At 45.5% G+C, this 18,600-nt stretch overlaps 1 protein-coding gene across 1 annotated transcript in view; it reads left to right on the plus strand.

The window, feature by feature from the left end:
• Positions 1 to 1,713: 1,713 nt before the first annotated feature.
• FAS (Fas cell surface death receptor) overlaps positions 1,714 to 18,600 on the plus strand; it is a 40,754-nt gene continuing 23,867 nt past the window's right edge. The window contains exon 1 of the mRNA XM_031956991.1: positions 1,714 to 1,794. Coding sequence (XP_031812851.1) covers positions 1,753 to 1,794 — 42 coding nt within the window. The 5' untranslated portion in view covers positions 1,714 to 1,752. The remainder of the gene's footprint in view (positions 1,795 to 18,600) is intronic.

Here is an 18,600-nt window from a genome sequence, read left to right on the forward strand (position 1 = left end):
GGCTTCCTGTGGGTTGGGAGCGCTTAGGTTGGGGTTGAGGGGTTGGAGAGAGAAAGAGGGAGAGTCCTTTGGAAGTTCAGGATGAGTTCTGCTGGGTGGTTTGCTTAAGGTATGAAGGAGATAGGGTTTCATTGGAGGGAGGAATTTAGGAGCGTCCTGGGAGACTGAGGGGGGGTTTGAGAGGTTTTGGTTGTTGGGCATTGATTGATTAAAGTTTTTGTATTTTTGAATAGGAGGTTGGATTAGTTGGAAGCGTTGAAGGTTGGATTGGGCTGTTGGGATTTTATTTTGGGAGAAAGTGTGTTGCTTTCAGTTGTGTTTTAGGGAGGAAAGCAAGAGTGTGTGAGAGGGCGTAATGTTTGGATGGATGGGAGATAGGGATGATGTTTTGGGAAGGAGGTGGTGCTAAGGAAATGGGATTCATAGATTGCTTAGTTTTAATGCTGGGTTTTCCGGATTGTGTTCTTCGCTCTCGTCTCTTTCTCAGAGGGAAGGGAGAATTTAGAGGGATGAGTTGAATAGGGGTTTTTCGGTGGAGTTTTGAGGTTGGGGTGCTTGTTATAATTGTTTTGTGAGATTGGGTTTAAATTAGGGAATTTCCTAGTAGTTTAGTTTTTGTTTCTTTGTTTTTCTGTTTTCTGTCTTTGTCCTTTAGTTCTCGGTTTTGTCTCTATCTCGCCTTCTGTCTCTGTTGTCTCTCTCTCTTTCTTTTTTCCCCTTTTCTCTCCCTTTTCCACTTCCTTCTCTCTCTCTCACACCCCCTTCCCCCTCTCCCCGCCCCCTCCCTTCCCCCTCTCCCCGCCCCCTCCCTTCTCTTTCCCTCTAACACCAGACTCGGGACTGCGGTGGGATTCAGGACGGGGGAGGAGGGAGAAGGGAGGAGGGCCAGCTCTGGAAGACGCTGAGATGGGGGAGGGGGCGCTGAGATAGCTGAAGGTTTCCGGACAGGAGCCCAGTCAGGGCCACAGACTAGTTCACCGCCGTATGACCCGGTGGCGCCAGGAACACAACAAAGCGCTTTGAGAAGGTCGGGGGGAGGACGGAGGAGGGAGGAGGGAGGAGGGAGGAGGGAGACGACCCACACGGAGGAGGGGGCTTCCGGGCGTCCGCAGTTGGCGGCCCAGGGCCTGGCGCCGGGAAGCCCAGCGCGTGTGCCCGGACCGACTTTCCTCCCCCGAACTCCCCAGGAAGGTAGCTCCAAGACCGGGCTTCCCGTGCCCCGAGGGAGCGCCCGGCCCCGCGGCCGCGCTGAGAGCTGGGGCTCCCGCTCCCGGGTCCCGGGGAGGTCTCGCTTCGGAGCGGAATTCCGGGCCCCCGGCGGCCCGAGCGCCCCGGGACCTGCCCCAGTCCGCGGTCCGGACCCGAGCCGCGGGGAAGGCGGGGCCGCGGGAGGGGCGAGGCCGCGGGAGGGGCGGGGCGCGGGGGAGCAGCGGGATTGGGGCGGAGGAGAGGGGGCGGGGCCGCGGGAGGGGCCGGGACCTGCCCCAGTCCGCAGTACAAACCCGCGCCGGGGGGAGGGCGGGGCCGCGGGAGGGGCCGGGGAGCGCGGGGAGCAGGGGGATTGGGGGCGGAGGAGAGGGGCCGGGGAGCGCGGGGAGCAGGGGGATTGGGGGCGGAGGAGAGGGGCGGGGCCTCTGGAGGGGCGGGGCGCGGGGGAGCAGCGGGATTGGGGGCGGAGGAGAGGGGCGGGGCCCGCCGGGAACCAGCCGGCGCCTTCTGCCCTTTTTACTTTCAGTTCCTGCCGGTGACAGGATGAGCGGCCGCCGCCTCCGGGAGGTCCCTCTCCTGCTGCTGGTGAGTCAGGCCCCCGGGCTCCTGCCTCCGAGAGCCCTCGGGGCCGCGGGTCCCGCCGGGCGGCTCGGGCTGGGGCCTCTCCGAGTGCCCGGGGGCGCCGCGGGGCCCCGGGGAGGCTGGAAGGGGACGCGGCTGCGGCTTCTGCGCGCGCTGCCCCGACTCCGGGACCGCCGGGGCCGCGCCCAGGGGCGAGCGCTCGGGCCGGGGCTGGGGGGAGGGGGCGCGCCAGCCTCTCCGGCAGGGGAAGCAGAGGCTGCCCGCGCGGGGGAGGGGGCGGACTCAAGGCGCCCGGGCTCCGGCCGCCGGGAGGGACGGGAGGGACGGCCCGAGCGCTCGTGCCGGGGCAGGAGCCTCGTTCCGGGAAATCAGAGCTCGCGCCCGGGTCACCTGTGGAACCTGCGCCAGAACCGGGACAAGGAAGCGGACCTTCCTGGCCCGGAGCCCGGGGGGGTCCCACCCCGACCTTAGGGCGTCTCCCCCTGGGGGGCAAGCTGTGCATCTGCAGCGTCCCGATCCCAGGAGCCCCGAGCCCGGGGGGGTCCCACCCCGACCTTAGGACGTCTCCCCCTGGGGGGCAAGCTGTGCATCTGCAGCGTCCCGAGCCCAGGAGCCCCGAGCCCGGGGGTCCCACCCCGACCTTAGGGCGTCTCCCCCTGGGGGACAAGGCTCCGCCGGCCCTGCCCCCGCCCCTCCCCCCAACGATGCCCTTACTGCCCCCAGCCCGCCACGCCCTCCAGTTTCCTAGAGCAGAGCTTGCTTGTGGGCAGACCTGGGCGGTCTCTGCCCAGAGACTGGGAGCTTCTCCCGGCAGAAACTGCCTTATTTTGGCGGCACAGGCGGCTGAGGACGAGGCCCGACAGGCGCTTAATGAACGCTTGAGGAGCTGGCGGCCCAGAGGAGAGAGGGCCCGCCAGCCCAGGAAGATCTGAGCTTAGATCCGGACTCAGACGCTTACTAGCCGCGTGACTCTGGGCGAGCCACTTCACCCTGTTTGCCTCAGTTTCCTCATCTGTCACGTGAGCTGAAGAGGGAGATGGCGAGCCCCAAGGGGCTCCCTGAGAGCCGCCGGTGACCGCTTGATGCCCCGGTCGGGGATGAGGTCACACGTTAAAAGAAGGAACCAGCTCTGCTTATTGTCAATTCCAGTTCTAGCCGCGGAGATGGGTGCGCGCCAGCACGTGTTGCTGTGGGGTCTGGTGCCAGATCTAGCACATGTGTCAGTGTGTGTGTCAGTGTGTGTCGCTTCAGGGTAAACGGTAATAAATACAAATAGGTCACAAGTAACTAAATATAGGCATCAGGCTTTGCTCCACAGAGCGGGTCTGGGTAGAGACGCAGTCATTCACAGCCCCCAGGATCCCCAGGGCACACAGTAGGCACTTCACACATACTTGGTTGATTGATGAGGGCGACGTGGTGCTAGATGGACCCAATTAGGAACGACTTCCAGGGTCACACAAAGTCCGGAAGTTCATTTGGACCCTCATTGTGCAGAGGCAACTGTTCCAGAAAGGGGCCTTCCCCAAATTCCCTAAATAAACAGCGGAGGCAGGATTTGAATCCAGCTCCTTTTACTCTGCTGCACTGTAAGGGTGATTCCCAGAATCCTTTTTTTCCCTGGGTAGGAAAAGATAGAAGCATTAAGGGAACTCTGCCAAGTAACTTGTGGTCCCACCTTTTTCTCCACGGGAAACTGAGGCCCACAGAGGGGAAGGGACTTGACCAGAGTCATACAAGCAGCGATTGATTCAAATGAGGTCTGACCCAACATCTTCTGACTCCAGATTCAGGGCTGCTCCAGCAGAAATGAGGAGGCTGAGAGGGGGAGAGGAAGGGAAAGAGAGAGACAGAGAGAGAGAGAGACAGAGACAGAGACTGAGACAGAGAGAAAGAGAGAGAGACAGAGACAGAGACAGAGACTGAGACAGAGAGAAAGAGAGAGAGAGAGAGAGAGAGAAGAAAGGAGGGAAGGGAAGAGAAGGAAAAAAGGAAGGAACAAACAAAGGATGGAAGGAGGGAGGGAGGAAGGAAGGAAAGAGGAAAAGGAAGGGAGAATTAAGTACCTACCATTTACCGGACACTCTGTTAAGCACTTAGCAGATTTCTCTCACTAGATCCTCACACAACCCCCGGAGGGAGGCATGATTATTATCCTCATTTTCCAGATGAGGCAGATAATGAAGTGACTCACCCAGACAGCTGCAAGTGTCTAAGATTTGAACTCAAGTCTTCCTGAGGAGGAAGTGAGATTCGGAGAGAACGTTTATAAAACCCTAGATCTGAAAGGAGCTCTTCCAAGGCTGTGGGGCCCGAAGGCCGTTTTAGGGGGCAGGAAACTGAGATGCAGAGAATGAGCGCTCAGACTTGCCCAGGGCCACTGAGTCAGGGCGGCTCTGGGGGCAGGAGCGAGCCGGTTCTTCCTGCCCGGTTCCAGTGGCTGAGAACCTCGGGGAAGGCAGACAGCAGGGCCTTGTCCAGGCTGTGGCTGCACCGAACCTCAGGGGCCACTCAAGCCCAGGGCGGCCGTGGAAGACAAGGAAAGCAGAGCTGGAGCCACTGCTCCGGGTCTGTCACGTGGCAGCCACTGGCCGCCCCCTACTCGTCCCTCCCTAGGAAGGTAGAGGCAGGAACAATGGCTGCAAGTGCCACTGATCTTTGCTGGAGCATAAAAAACCCTCCTGACAGAACAGGTTTAGAGGTAGTGGCTCCCTGGCCCTCGGAGCTCTCCAGGGGAAGCCTCTGTGCACCTGCTGGAGGAGCCCAAACGAAAAGTAAAATTTGAGCACCACACAGAGGAAGGACAAGGGAAGTCAGTGTGGAGGAGTATGGGGGGCAGGGGCCTGCGTCTAATCTTGGCATTCCCTCTGACCAGCTGTGTGACCCGAATCAAGTCACCTTTTCTCCCTGGGCCTCAGTTTGCCCATCTGAAAGGTGGGCCTTGCCCATTTGGTCTCAGAGCTCTCTTCAGCTCTAAATCCTTCCATCTGTATTCACAAGACTTGTTTGTTTCTTCCTGGGCTGCTGGGAGCCGGGGCAATGTTTATCTTAGTAGTAGTGGTGGAGATGGTGCTGTGATAATGGTGGTAGTAGTAGTCATGGTGGGGTAATACAGTAGTAATAACACAAACAGACATTTAGATAGTGCTTCAAGGCATGCACAGCCCTAGACATAACCTTACCTCAAGCAGGCTTCAGAAGAACCTAATGAGACTGGAACTGCCAGGATTATTGTTCCCATTTTACAGATGAGGACATGGAGGCTCTAACACCTTGCCTGTGGTCACCTTGCTCTCCAGCCCAGCTCTCTCTGCTTCTCCCTTTCCCTTTGGTGAGAAGATTTCCCTGTGCTCATTCGCAATGCTGTATTATAAGCTGAGGGCATTTTAATGATACCTTTTAAAATTTTAATTTATTTTATTTTTTAATTTTATTTCCAAAATCTGTGCCAAGATCATTTTTGACATTCGTCCTTGCAAACCTTGGGTTCCAAAATCGTCTCCCTCCCTTCCTCCCATCCCCTCCCTTCCTCCCATCCCCTCCCTCCCTCCCACCCCCTCCCCTACATGGTGAGCAATCCCACACAGGTTAAGCATGCTCAGTTCTTCTCAGCATATCCCCACGAGGGAGGCCATTTTAGAAGGCTGCCGGCCTCCCCATCCAAATCCTGTCCAAGGACGGACCTGCTCCTCCTGGTCGCTGTGACTTCTGAGAGGCAGCCTCCCGAGAGGCAGGCCAGGGCTGCCTTGCTAGTGCTAGGAAGCGGGCTGCCCCGGCTGCCTGAGAAGAGAAGTCAGGGGTTCCACAGGGAGTGCAGGGAGTGCAAGCTGTCTTCAAGTATGGGAAAGACTTCCTGCAGAAGCAACCTGGCTTCTCTCGGTTTCAGGACTGCAAAGGACCTCAGAGGCCGTTGAATTCTCCCCCCTCACTTTAGTCATGATGAAACGGGTCCAGAGAGAGGAAGGGCCTTGTCTTAATCACAGAGCAAAGGCAAGATTTGAATCCAGGTCTTCTGATTCCCAACCCTCCCACTTTCCCAGCTGGGAGACTATAGGGAACAGCTGTGAGAAGTCAGCTTTAGGCTCAAGGTAAAAAGGAAACTTCCTAAGCCTAGAGAAGCATGCCAAAAGGAGATTTGGGAGAGCATGGGGGTCACTTCAATGGAGGCCTTCAGCAAAAGCCAGGTGAACACCGTGTCCTGTACGCGGGGGTGGGGGGGGGTCCAGTTGCGTGGTTTCATTGTTTGAGGAACTCCCAGTATGGATCCGGGCCTCCGCCGGAGCAGCTCAGTGACTTGGGGACAGCTAACAAAGCTCCAAAGTGACAGGAAGGAGAGAGGAAGAGGAGGGAAAGAGAAAGGGAAAAGCATTTGGGACGCGCTTACAAAGTTCCAGGAGAGTGCTGGGAAGCTGGCGATATAAATGCACAAAACGAGTCAATCCCTGATCTCAAGGAACTTATGTTCCGATAATGGAAGACAAGACACAGAGGGGGCAGTCAGGGAGGGCTGTTGGTCAAGAAAGTTGCAGGGCTGGAGATTTGAGCCCCAGCACCCTTGATCTGTGCTCCCCAGAGGCAGAGTGTTGGTTTCCCAGCTTTCCCAAGGTCGAGGGGCTGGGGAGGCTGCACACTGGGAACATGATGGAGAGAAGAGGGGGTGGTGGGGTCCGGTCAGCTAGACCTGCTGAGCCTTCACCAATCAGGAGCTCTTCAGGGCTGTGCAGTGCAGCCATCATTCAATTGGCAGAAACCCAGGCTCATCCAGGGTATTTAGAACAGGGCGGGCATGGGAGCTGTCCAGCATCCCCCATGTTCACACACAGGCACTTCCTTCCTCCCTGCTGTGATGCCTGCGTTTCTCCCCAGAACATTTCTGGTGTCTTTTCCTCATTTCCCCTAGTTTATGTCGATGCCTCATTCTTCATAATGACACATGTTCAGGCCACTTTCCTGGCCAGTCTCGAGTGTCCTGCTGTTCTCAGGGCTTCCTGCCTGTTCCCGGGGCCTCCTCAGGTGGAGCTGAGAACGGTGGAAATCACAGAGTTTAACATGAAGGAAGAAATCCGAACATCTGCATTTGGTTCAGAACAAGGGCTCTGGCAGAGGGGAAGCACAGGGGGAACTGGGACCATCAGGGCTCCATCCCATCATCCTTTGCCCTGGTGACTCGGGCAGTGTGGACACACAGTGTAGACATGCTGCTTCCTAGTGGCAGTCCTGGAATGGTCCCCGATGAGGCAAAAGCAGAAGCTCTGGATCTGGTCTTGCCTATTCTGTGACCTTGAGCAAAATTCACAATTTCTAGGGTGTAAGAGCTGGGATTCCCAATGACAGCCCTTGTCAAAGTGCCATGAAATCCTCCAAAGACAGCTGGAAAACCCAGGAGCACAACACCCGCTGGGGTTGAAGTCCTAAGGTCTAGCCCTCATTCTTACTTATTAGGTATACTAGCCCAGAATCAGTTTTTCCCTGTCAAATGGGGATAATGATCTCTATTCTGTCCAAATCGTAGCATTTCAGAGATGGGAAAGATCTTGGAGACCAATCCCCACCATAATCAGGCAATCAATAAACATTTATTGTTCCTACTTTGTGTCAGGGCCTGCTGGGGAAGCAAAGCCAAAAAAGTCCCTATCCTCAAGGGTTTCCTTTTTTCTTCCCTCCCCCTTTCCTTTCTTCCCTCCCTTTTTCCTCCTTCCTGCATTCCTTTTCTCCTCCCTTTTCCTTCCTTCCTTCCTCCATGCCCCTTCCTTCCTTCCTTCCTTCCTTCCTTCCTTCCTTCCTTCCTTCCTTCCTTCCTTCCTTCCTTCCTTCCTTCCTTCCTTCCTTCCCTTCACCATTTTGTTTACCCTGGAAGTTCTCCAGCTCATCAGTAACCTTCCCAAACTGTGATGGCCAGCTCTAAACAAAAGCCTCCTGATATGATTTGCCCAGGTCAGAGATTGACAGAACCAATGCCTCCTGGGGCTGAGTACCATTCCCTTCTCGCCACACTCTAAGACCACATTCGGTTTCTTAGCCACCAGAGGCCCTTGTCAGCACAACTGCTGCAGAAGCCTCATGAGAACGAGAGTATAAAAGCCCCTGAAAACAAACTCCCCTCAGCAGATGTAGGACAATCTTGTCTTTCTGGGTCTCAGCTATTTTCTATGTAGGACGAGTCTGTCTGTGACTGAGCTCAGGGATTTACTATGTCTAAATAATCACAGTACCAAGCTCTTCCAGGAGAGGCATGAGGGGAGGGGGAGGAAGTTTCACAGAGCCAGCCAACACATACTGGGCAAACTGATGTCTCATACCCAGAGCCAGACCTTAAAGCCCCCGAAGAAAACAGGGTCTTGCAGAAAATACCTCTGCTCTAAGGTGATGCTTCTGGAAAGTAGGAAATCCCCACTTGAAAGTCCCTGATGAGTTCAGTGTCTTCTGAGAAAACCACTTAGGTTGTGAAAGCCCCTAGAATCCATGCCCTGAGATGCTGTTGAGAGCATTTCAAGAGAGGTGTGGCTCTGGGTACTGGAAGGGACCTCAGAGGCCCTAGTGCAACAGCCAGCAAAACACAATGTTGTCAAGAATCTCACAAAAGATCATAAGAATGAGTCAACTGCCCCAAAATGGTCATAGGCACATTGAATTGAATTTCAAAAAACAGGAAGAAACAAGTCCAGGAGTCAGAGGATGATGAAAAAAACCTGTGCTCCATTCATGCATTGAAACATTTTTGAAATGCACTTCAGATGCACCAGTATGAAGATGAATGAGAAATACAGAGAGATGATTATGAAATATATAATGCAAGGTCATAAAAATGGGGAATTAGATGAGGAAATATAAATAAGAATGAATGGAGAGAGAACAGTGAGACGAGTTTAGAGGGAGTAACAGAGCTATATTTTTTGGTGGAAACAAAATTATTTCAACCTGAGACCTCTGAGTGTGTGCTTCAAAATATAATGATAACTATGTCAGTATAACTGGTTTTCCTTTCCAATATATTCATTTTTTTCTATTCATTTAAAAATATAATTCTGGAAAGGCGTCTATCTATATACAGCCCATGGAGTCCATCGCATAAAAAGGAGTTAATCTGATGTGAATGTAAATTGTTCCTAAGGCAGTATAGTCGCTAGATTGGTGTTTAATGTTACATTTCTAATGAAACATTTAATGACACCTTAGCGACAATAACAGCGATGATAGCAGCAGCAATAATAATACTAAGCAACATGGCATTGTTGAAATTAATGTCTTCGTGTCAGAAAAACCTGCTTTCCAGAGGTGGCTCTGAGCACCTCATCATCAGTGCCTGGAGAAAAGGAAATTCCCTTTGAAAAAGTAATCCCAGAAAGGGCCCCACATGTGCAAAAATGTTTGTGGCAGCCCTTTTTGTAGTGATAAGGAACTGGAAACTGAATGGATGAGAATGGCTGAATAAGTTATGGTATATGAGTGTTATGGAATATTATTGTTCTGTAAGAAATGATCAGCAGGATGATTTCAGAGAGATCTGGAGAGAGTTACAGGAACTGATGTTGAATGAAGTGAGCAGAACCAGGAAGTCATTATACACTTCAAAAACAATACTATATGATGATCAATTCTGGTGGATGGGGCTCTTTTCAATAATGAGGTGATTCAAGACAATGCCAATGGATGGAGAGAGCCATCTGCATCCAGAAGAAGGATCCTGGGGACTGAATGTGGCTCACAATATAGTATTTGTAACTTTTTGTTATTGTTGTGGTTATTTTCTTTCTCGTTTTTTTCCCTTTTTGATCTGATTTTTCTTGTGTAATATGATAAATGTGGAAATTGATCATCACATAATCTTGTTGCTGTGCAGAATGTTTTCTTGGTTTTACTCACTTAGCATCAGTTCCTGTAAGTCTCCCCAGGCCTCTCTGAAACCATCCTGTTGGTCATTTCTTACAGAACAATAATATTCCATAACATTCATATACTATAACTTATTCAGCCATTCCCCAACTGATGGGCAGCTACTCAGTTTCCAGTTTCTTGCCACTACAAAAAGGGCTTCTGCAAATATTTTTACAAATCTGGTCCTTTCCCCTTTTTTTATGATCTCTTTGAGACACAGACCGAGTAGTGATACTACTGCTGGATCAAAGGGCATGAGCAGTTTGATAGCCTTTAAGGTATAATTCCATATTTATTCCATATTCCATATTCCAATTATTCCATAATTCTCTCCAGAATGGTTGGATCAGTTGACAACTCACCAACATTGTATTAGTGTCCCAGTTTTTCCACATCGCCTCTAACATTCATCATTATCTTCTCCTGTCATCTTAGCCAATCTGACAGGTGTGTTGTGGTACCACAGAGTTGTCTTAATTTGCATTTCTCTAATCAATAATGATTTAGAACATTTTTTTTCATGTGACTAGAAATGGCTTTAATTTCTTCATTTGAAAATTGTCTGTTCATATCCTTTGACCATTTATAAATTGGAGAATGGTTGTATTCTTATAAATTTGAGTCAGTTCTCTATATATTTTAGAAATTAGGCCTTTATCACAAACCTTGGTTGTAAAATTCCCCCCTCCCAGTTTTCTGCTTCCCTTCTACTCTTGGCTGCATTGGTTTTGTTTGTACAAAACCTTTTTCATTTACTATAATCAAAATTATACATTTTGCATTTCATAGCACTCTAGTTCTTGGGCCATAAATTCCTTCCTTTTCCATAAATCTGAGGGGTAGACTATCCCTCGTTCTCCTAATTTCTTATAGTATCACTCGTTAAGTCTAAATCATGAACCCATTTCAACCTTATCTTGGTACAGGGTGTTAGGTGTTGCTCAATGCCTAATTTCTGCCACACTAATTTCCAATCTTCCCAGCAATTTTTGTCAAACTGTGGGTTCTTATCTCAGAAGCTGGAATCTTTGAATTTATCACACAGTAGATTTCTATAATCATTGACTGTTGTGTCTTGTGAACCTAATCTATTCTACTGATCCACTACCAAATGATGACTTTTTGATGACTTCTGCTTTATAAAATAGTTTTTGATCTGGTACAGATGGGCTACCTTCATTTGCACTTTTTTCCACTAATTCCCTTGAAACTCTTAACCTTTTGTTCTTCCAGATGAATTTTTAAAGTATTTTTTCTAGCTTTGTAAAGTAATTTCTTGGCAGTTTAATTAGTATGGTGCCAAATAAGTAGATTAATTTAGCTATTTTTCCAGTTATTTAAATCTGACTTTATTTGTGTGGAAAATATTTTGTAATTTTGCTCATATGATTCCTGACTTTCCTTTGATAGATAGATTCCCAAATATTTTATGCTATCGACAGTTATTTTGAATGGAATTTCTCTTTGTATCTCTTGCTGTTGGATTTTGTTGGTGATGTATACAAATGCTGAGGATTTATGTGGATTTATTTTGTATCCTGAAACTTTGCTAAAGTTGTGAATTATTTCTAATAGCTTTTTAGTAGAGTCTCTGGGGTTCTCTAAGTATACTATCATATCATCTGCAAAGAGTGATAATTTGGTTTCCCCATTACCTACTCTAATTCCTTTAATCTCTTTTTCAAATCTTATTGCTAAAGTTAACATTTCTAATAGAATATTGAACAGTAGTGGTGATAGTGGACAACCTTGTTTCACCCCTGATCTTATTGAGTATGCTTCTGGCTTATCGCCATTGCATATAATACTTGCTGGCAGTCTTAGATAGATGCTACTGATCATTTTAAGGAAAACTTGTTTTATTCCTATGCTCCATAATGCTTTTAATAGAAATAGATGTTGGATTTTGTAAAATGGTTTTTCTGCATCTATTGACATAATCATATGATTTCTGTTAGTTTGGTTATTGACATAGTCAATTATGCTAGTGGTTTTCTTAATATTGAACGTGCCCTATACTCCTGGTATAAATTCTACTTGGTCATGGTGTATTATCCTGGTGATAAATTGCTATAATCTCTTTGGTAATATTTATTTAGGATTTTTGCATCAATATTCATTAGGGAAATTGGTCTGTAATTTTCTTACTCTGTTTTGACCTTACCTGGTTTAAGTATCAGCACCATATCTGTCATAAAAGGAATTTGGTAGGACTCTTTCTTTCCCTATTTTCACAAATTATTTGCATAGTATTGAAATTAATTGTTCTTTAAATATTTGGTAGAATTCACTTTTACACCCATCTGGTCCTGGAGATTTTTCCTTAGGGAATTCATTAATAGCTTATCCAATTTCTTTTTCTAAAATGGGACTATTTCAGTAATTTATTTTCTCCTCTTAATCTAGGCAATCTATGTTTTTGTAAAGTATTCATCTAATTCACTTGGATTATCGGATTTATTGGCATACAGTTAGGCAAAGTAGCTCCTGATTATTGCTTTGATTTCCTCTTCATCAGTGGTAAGTTTACCCTTTTCATTTTTGATACTGGCAATTTGATTATTTTTTTTTCTTTTTCTAATCAAATTAATTAAAGATTTATTTATTTTTGTTGTTTTATCATAAAACCAACTCTTGGTTTTGCTTATTAGTTCAATAGTTTTCTTACTTTCAACTTTATTAATCTCCTATTTTATTTTCAAAATTTCAAATTTGGTATTTAATTGGAGGTTTTAAATTTGTTCTTTTTCTAGCTTTTCTAATTGCATGCCCAATTCATTGATCTTCTCTTTCTCTATTTATTCAAGCAAGGCATCTAGAAATATAAAATTTTCCTTAAGAGCTGTTTTTGGCAGCATTCCATAAAATTTGACATATTGTCCCATTTTTGTCATTCTCTTGGATGAAATTATCAGTTGTTTCTATGGTTTGTTGTTTCATCCACTCATTCTTTGGGATTAGATTATTTAATGTCTAATTAATTTTTGGTCTATTTTCCCCAACCCTTTATTATCTGTAATTTTTATTGCATTATGATCTGAGAAAGTTTCATTTACTATTTCTGTTTTTCTGCCTTTGATTTTGAGGTTTTTTAATGCCCTAATACATGGTAGATTTTTATGTAGGTTCCATGTGCCACTGAGAAAAAAAAGTATATTCCTTTTTATCCCCATTCAATTTTCTCCAAAGTTCTACTACATCTAACTTTTCTAAAATTTTATTTACTTTCTTCACTTTTTTCCTGTGGTTTGATTTTTTTGTGTGGTTTGATTTATCTAATTCAGATAGAACGAGCTTGAGATTCCCCACTAGTATAGTTTTGCTATCTACTTCTTCTTGCTACTCTCTTAATTTCAAGGATAATCCTTTTAATAGTTGTTGCTGTCTGTGACTCAATCTTCAAACTACACAGAATGAATGACAAACTCTTAGAGCAGAGATACCCAGTTCCATATGGGAACAGAATGAAGGGGCATGTTCTGTCTTTCATTCTGTATGCTCTTGGGATTTCCCTAGATGGTTACAATTGGCCTATAAAGGACAAAGTTCCTATCCCAATCTTTTATTCTAAAAAACAAAAAATCATCTGCCTGTGTAATCATCAGCAAAACTTTGAATAAAAAGAATACTGGCAGGATTGGCTGTTTCTATCTAATGCCATGAAAAGAGATGAAAATGAAATCTAAATAATGATAACGACAATGGTTATGATAATAGTATTTAAAGAATATTTTCAGGTTTACAAAGAGCTTTATAAACACTATCTCATTTGATCCTCACAACAATTCTGATGCTATTATCCCCACTCTACAGATGGGGAAACTAAAGCAGGCAGAGGGTCATACAGCTAGTATATGTTTTAGAACTCATTTGAATTCAGGTCTTCTTATCTTCTTGTTCAACACTCTGCACTGCAGTGGAACCCTCAGATACTTCTGGTTAGTAATGGTAGTGATGGTGATAGAATTCCCTCTACATCCCACCTCAAGAAGAGGGTATTTGATTGAAAACATCCAAAAACTGACCTTTTCCCATTTGGGAGAGCTCTAATTATTAGGAAATTGTCCCCAACATTCAGCCTAAATTCACCTCTTTGTTGCTTCCTTCCTAATCTAGTTCCCAGAATCCAAATAGCTTTTGTTTGTTTATTTTCATGTCAGCTATTTTCAGTCCCAGCTTTATCTTGATTATGCATGTGGCCTTGGACATGGGACTTCTCTCTGCATCTCAGTTTCCACATCTGAATGATGGAAAATGGGTACAGTTTGGACTTCAAACTTTCATCTATAATCTCAAAAGGAAGAAATATTTCTGTTCAGGAAAGAATGAATTCTCAAGCAAGAGCAAGCTTTTAACAAGTACCTACTGTGTGCAGAGCTTTGGGTTGGCTTGGGGGAAGAGAGGGAGGGAAATAGACATTTTATTTAAGTCAACCAGTATTAAATACTTGTCAATGGAGCACACAGTCAGCCCTTGTGCTGAATGCTAAGGATACAAATACAAAGAATAAGTTTACATTTTAATGGGGACTTGAGTTATTGAAGCTAATCTCAAGGTATTTGTGGCCCAGAAAGAATATAAGATGTGGTTTAGTAGGTGGAGAATTGAGCTAGGAATTTTGGTCAGGAAACCTGGGTTCATATCAACTCCAGCACTCACTAGTTGTATGATTCTTAACAAGTCTTTAATATCTCTCTATCTCTATTTCCTTATCTGTAAAATAAGAGGGCTGACTCTATAGCCCTCATTGTTCTTTTCAGCTTCATATCTAGGATCTTATGCCCTCTACAATGATCTCTATAGGACAATACACATGACAGCTATATTGTTGTTTGGTCATGTCAGTCATGTCTGACTCTTTATGCCCCCATTTGGGGTTTTCCTTTTTATACAATAATAGTTTTTTATCTTTGAAAATATGTGCAAAGGTAGTTTTCAACATCTGTTCTAATTTTTTCTCTCTCTCCCCCTCCTCTTCCCCTAGACAATAAGCAATCCAATATAGGTTAAACATGTACAATTCTTTTAAACATATTTTCACATTTATCTTGCTGCACAAGAAAAGCCAGATCTAAAGAGAAAAAGATGAGAAAGAAAAAAACAAGCAAACAACAACAAAAAGGTGAAAATACTGTGTTGTGGTCCACACTCAGTTCTCTCTCTGGGAGTAGATGGCTCTCTCCATCACAAGTTCACTGGGACTGGCCTGAATCACCTCACTGTTGAAAAGTCCCAAACCTATTATAGTTGATCCTCACATACTCTTGTTGTTGCCATGTACAAAGTTCCCTTGGTCCTGCTCACTTCACTCAGCATCAGTCTATGTAAGTCTCTCCAGGCTTTTCTGAAATCAGTCTGCTCATCATTTCTTTTAGAACAGTAATATTCCATTACATTCATATGCTATAACTTATTCAGCCATTCCCCTAGTGATAGGCATCCACTCAGTTTTATTTGGGATTTTCTGGGCAGATACTGAAGTGGTTTGCTGTTTCCTTCAGCTGTTCATTTGACAGATGAGGCAAATGGGGGCAAACAGGCTGCTTACTAACACACAGCTAGTAAGTATCTGAGTCTGGATTTGAGAACTTGTCTTCTTGATTTCAGGGCCCGCATTCTATGATACCACCTTGTTACCCCCTGATAATTGCATTAGAGAGTTACAAATGCAGAGTCATGTGAAGGGTGAAAGGTAGGAGCCTTGACTACTGGTGTTGATGGATGGTGTAGAACGTCAGGGAAGTTTTACTAGAGAAGGTGACATTTGACTTGTGCTTTCAAGGTGGGTAGATTTTCAACAAGAAAAGAAGGGGGGAAATGGAATTCTAAGCATAAGGATCAGCTGAGCAAAGGCATGGAAGTGTTCTAATATAGACTGGATTCACAATTTGTTCCAATACAGACTGGACTCAACGATTTGTTCTAATGTAGACTGGACTCACGATTTGTTCTTATATGGGCTGGACTCACAATTTGTTCTAATGTAGACTGGACTCATGATTTGTTCCCATACAGACTGCACTCACAATTTGTTCCAATACGGACTGGACTCAAAGATTTTTCTAATGTAGACTGGACTCACAATTTGTCCCTATACAGACTGGACTCACGATTTGTTCTAATGTAGACTGGACTCATGATTTCATTAATATAGAATAAAGCAACTCTCTAACAAAGCAGCTAATCACTTTCTTCACAAGTTACCATTGTAGTGAGTTATTTGGGACCAGTAAGGGATTAAGTGACTTTCCAGGATCCCACCATCAATATTTGTCCAAAATTGCCACCAACTCTCTAACCACTTTATCATACTGCTTCTTATTCTACTTGATGGTGATGATAAAAACCATTTTGTCTTCACCCCATCTCATTCAGGACCTATATTTGCATTGAAAAGTTTTTCTTTCAGTTCCTGCCACTTTTCTCCAAATCAGCAAGTTCGTTCTAGTACAGTTCTCCAAATCAGCAAGGTAGCTGAACTGTCAGAAAGCTGCCTGCTGCAGAAGTGGAGGTGGGCTGTGTGGAAGCCAGGAGTGGAATGGAGATCAATGGGAGCCTGGAAGCCCCCTTGGCTTGTCATGTTTCTCACCCCACCTGGGGAAGAAAATAGAGAAAGGAAATTAGGCCTTCACGCTAATATTGACTCATATTTTGTGGTGTATCGAGGCTTATAAAGTACATCCCCATTTTGCAAATAAGGGCCTTGGGGCCCAGAGAGGTGAATTCAGTTGTCCAAAGTCATTCAACGAAGAAAAGACTCAAAACCAGATCTCCTTTCAATTGGAATCATTATTTATTAGTATAGCATTCTATACTATAGAATGGGTCCCCAGAAGGTAACTGTAACTCCTAGGTTCTCAGATGCACTCTTAAAACTAGAGTTCACAAGCCCCCACTGGCAAGCTCTCCTTTATTAGTAAGCTAGTAGACACAATTAACGCAAAGCAAAGTAATCTACTAAACTGGCAGAGTAGGAATAGAGGCTACAAAACTTCCTCCTATGCTACTCCCTCAAATGGGGCACACGGTCCCACAAATACACATAACGTGCTTTAAAAGAGTGGCAAAACCATGTAGCACATTAGCAGTATGCAAAGTGCTACCATGGAAGTTACACAACCATTTTTTTATTATAGCTTTTTATTGACAAAACATATACACGGGTAATTTTTCAGCATTGACAATTGCAAAACCTTTTGTTCCGACTTTTCCCCTCCTTCCCCCCACCCCCTCCCCCAGATGGCAGGTAGACCAATACATTTTAAATATATTAAAGTATATGTGAAATGCCATATATGTATACATAGTTATACAGCACAACAGACTTTTTGAAAAGAACTCACATTTTACTAAAAAGTCACCTGTAAAAATATAATTTAATTAGGCAAACATTTATTAATCAACTACTGTGTGATGTGATGGGAATACAAACATCTCTGCCCTCAAGGAACTTATATTGCACAAAAAGAAAAGAGGAGGAAATGAGCATTTATTAAGCACCTACTATATGCTTGGTACTTTGCTAGGTATTAAAAATATTATCTCATTTAAGGGGAAATAACATGTACAAGCTATCAAGTCAATTCAATGAGCATTTTAAATTGTGGCCTCTGTGCCAGTTACCGGCTGGGGATATGAAAGATAACCTCAAATAATAAGTATAAAAAATAAATAAAACCTTAAATAATCCTTATCCTCAGTGAGCTTATGTTCTGTTGGGGAGTGGGCAAAGATAAGTAAAGCATGTGGATAAATAAATAAAAACTACATGCAAATAAATATATTTTTAAAAATATTGGTGATTGAAGAACAAGTGATTAAGGGATAACTGGGAACACCATGAAGGACACCTAAAGAGAGCCTTGAAGCCTGCTGGCCATTTCCACAGCAGGAGAGAAAGAGGACAGGGGACGCTCTGTGCCAAGGCATGGCGGCACCATGTGGTATCCTGCATAAGGAAACCGCTTTGTCTTAAACACTGGGTCAGTGGAGCATAATGTATGATGAGTCTGACAAGATGGAACCGGAAAGAGATTCAGGCCAAATGGAGCAGGCTGCATGTTATTACTGACAGGCGATAGGGACTCATCGAAGCTTCTTGAGCGGGAGAAGGACGCGATCACAAGGGTGATTCAGGAATATCCCTTTGGCAGCTGTGAGGGGAGAATCGGTACGTGTAGGGAGACTTCTCAGGGCACTTGCAGTAGGGAAGATGAGGAGGGCATGTGTTCGGTACCTGTGGGGAGAATGACAAGGAATGCTAGAGATGCTGGGGAATAGAGTTGCACAGAGAATAGAAAAACACAAAGGGGTGTGTGTGAGTGTGTGTGTAAGAGTGTGTGTGAGTGTGAGTGTGTGTGTGTCTGTGATTGTGTTTACTGACTTTGTAATTCCACTGTTATGAGGACTCCCAGGCAAGAAATTTGCTCCATCATTAAGTTAGCCCCTGTTCTGCACCTCCATCATGGAGCATCTCTTAAGACATGGAGAAGTGGTACAGCCAAGACGAACTTGAAGCCAGTTCTTCCTAAATCTGAAACCAGCTCTCTATCCACTACACCACACTGCCTTTTATATACAAAGTATTTATTTTATATACAATTTATATATATTATTTACAAATTTATATATATTTTATATACAAAGTACTTGAACATCATTTCAAGGAGGACAAGTGTGACTAAGGGGGCCACCAGGAAGGACTTCATGGACAAGTTGGCCCCCAGGCTGGTCCTAGAAGGAAGCTGAGCTTCCTTAGACATTGCTCATTCTCTTTCTGTCCTACCCTCCACTTTAGAGTGGGACTTTGTGCCATTTGAGGCAGGAGCACGCCTGTGGGAAGAAGAGGGATGGCAGTGGTACCCCTTACTAGACATCTATCCAAGCTGCATGAGTTCTTTTATAAAGTGACTGGAGGTAATTTCAGCCCTTGCC

The sequence above is a fragment of the Sarcophilus harrisii genome, chromosome 2 (assembly GCF_902635505.1).
Source record: "Sarcophilus harrisii chromosome 2, mSarHar1.11, whole genome shotgun sequence".
NCBI lineage: Eukaryota > Metazoa > Chordata > Mammalia > Dasyuromorphia > Dasyuridae > Sarcophilus > Sarcophilus harrisii.